The following is a 2,500-nucleotide window of genomic DNA, read 5'->3' as shown; positions in this document are numbered from 1 at the left end:
TCTCTCTCTCTTTCTCTCTCTCTCTTTCTCTCTCTCTCTCTCTCTCTCTCTCTCTCTCTCTCTCTCTCTCTCTCTCTCTCTCTCTCTCTCTCTCTCTCTCTCTCTCTCTCTCTCTCTCTCTCTCTCTGTCTCTCTCTCTCTCTGTCTCTCTCTCTCTGTCTCTCTCTCTCTCTCTGTCTCTCTCTCTCTCTCTCTCTCTCTCTCTCTCTCTCTCTCTCTCTCTCTCTCTCTCTCTCTCTCTCTCTCTCTCTCATTCTCTCTCTCTCTTTCTCTCTCTCTCTCTCTCTCTCTCTCTCTCTCTCTCTCTCTCTCTCTCTCTCTCTCTCTCTCTCTCTCTCTCTCTCTCTCTCTCATTCTCTCTCTCTCTTTCTCTCTCTCTCTCTCTCTCTCTCTCTCTCTCTCTCTCTCTCTCTCTCTCTCTCTCTCTCTCTCATATCTGTACACATACATATATACTCATATGGTGCATGGTAATGGTCATGTCTAACTTGACTATTTCTCTCACGCACGCACACGCATACGCACACGCACACACGCACACGCACACGCACACGTACACGCGCGTGCACACACACACACACACACACACACACACACACACACACACACACACACACACACACACACACACACACACACACACACACACACACACACACACACGGAAATTGTGCTTACAGGGATTGATTCTTAGCCTTTGGGATAATTTATCAAGGACTGCTAAGTACCATTATTCTCGTTTAAGATAGCAGTGTGAAAAAATCCCATGTTTCTTTATTAAACAGATTCCAAATTAGGAGAAATAGAATAGAGAAAGAGAAGGAGAAGAAACTAAATAAATCATAAGAAAGCTTCGGGGTGCTAGCATTGTACATATGGGAGCAGTCTACAATGGCTGAAAGCATTTAAATAATTCATTCACTCTAATTTACTCTCGCCTCTTTTTCCTGAAACACAGCTTAATGTGCAGGTGGAGAGTAGAAGATTTTCTCCGCTGGTTATTCCTTTTGTAAATACGAAATTAGTTGAATTAATTAGGTTTTGAAGTTTCTCTTGCTTTGAATGTTTTATTTCGTCCTGGTTTTCCTTAAAAGAACGTACGGGAGTGATAACCTTCTGAATTTAAAATGAGTTATGGTTCGCTTGGGTAATAGAGGGGGAAATCTGGTGCAACTTGGCCCTGTTAAGTAGAAAAGTGTTGGAATATGTATGCACATGCACACGCACACAAACACACATATGCACACACACACACACATGTGCGCGCGCACACACACACACACACACACACACACACACACACACACACACACACACACACACACACACACACACACACACATTCATATACTGTCTAGAGATGTGTGATAATTATATTTAGTATCATTATCATATTCATTTGTGTAAGTATTACTACATCAGTACAACTTCTAGCTTTAGTTTTAGGAAAGTTAGTAACAACACTGTATAATTTTTTCCTTGATTTTCAACAGGGCTACAAACTGTACTACACCACCAATCCATCTCTGCCAATCCAATCTTGGAAGAGTCAACCGGTGCAGGATAACAAGTTGACAACCATCAGTGACCTAACTCCACACACTATCTACACCATACGTGTGCAAGCTTACACAGGCATTGGACCAGGGCCTCTCTCAGACCCTGTAAAAGTCAAGACTCAGCAAGGAGGTGAGTTAACTCTTCTCATCATAGATTTTTTTTTTTTTATGGGCAAAAGGGGAGGTGAACTGAATTACTTATTCATTGTAGATTAAATATGAAATTTTAAGATAATTAAATACTTCCATTTACATGGAATGGACTTGGAGTAAATATAAGAGCAATTATCAGCCTCATTCATTTAGTAACAGTAATTCAGATTATAGTGTTAGCTACCAAGGATTTCAATTTACATGCTACAATCATAAAGTGATGAGATTGTTAGCATAATGATATTTGCTTTACAGTACCCAGCCAGCCCACCAACCTGCATCCTGCTCGCGTTACAGCAACATCTATTGAACTCAGTTGGACGAGACCTTCTCATCAAGGAGAGAACATCATTTCTTATGAACTGTATTGGAATGATTCTACAACTCAGGTATGAAGAGTAGCAAATGGTTTTAAGGTTGCATTTAACTGTGTATGACTTGAAGCAAGGACTCAGTATCAGTGGTACCTTTTGGTGTGATATTGTTATTAGATATTCCAGATAAAAAGGAGTATTGCCATTTACAGTACATGATGACAAAGCAGAAATATATTGTTATATGGGTGGATTTCACATTTATTCTTTGTATATAGTATCTTACAAAATATGAATATTTAATGTACTACCTTATAGTTATTATGAACCTGTCATGCAATGTTGATAAATGGGACAAAAGACAAAATAGGTGTTTGCATTAAGTCATCCAGTTTGTATCCAGGGCTTTGTGTGAGTGATTAAGGCATTACCTGCAATAATGAAGACCAGGAAAGAGTGACACATGCCTATTAT

At 39.8% G+C, this 2,500-nt stretch overlaps 1 protein-coding gene across 1 annotated transcript in view; it reads left to right on the top strand.

The window, feature by feature from the left end:
• The window catches only part of LOC125043901 (tyrosine-protein phosphatase Lar-like), a 949,474-nt gene that overhangs the window by 921,418 nt on the left and 25,556 nt on the right, over window positions 1-2,500 (top strand). The window contains exons 15-16 of the mRNA XM_047640276.1: window positions 1,494-1,689; window positions 1,968-2,101. Of these exons, the coding sequence (XP_047496232.1) occupies window positions 1,494-1,689; window positions 1,968-2,101 (330 nt within the window). The remainder of the gene's footprint in view (window positions 1-1,493; window positions 1,690-1,967; window positions 2,102-2,500) is intronic.

Source organism: Penaeus chinensis, chromosome 34 (assembly GCF_019202785.1).
Source record: "Penaeus chinensis breed Huanghai No. 1 chromosome 34, ASM1920278v2, whole genome shotgun sequence".
Taxonomy (NCBI): domain Eukaryota; kingdom Metazoa; phylum Arthropoda; class Malacostraca; order Decapoda; family Penaeidae; genus Penaeus; species Penaeus chinensis.
This window is presented reverse-complemented; position numbering and strand designations above follow the sequence as displayed.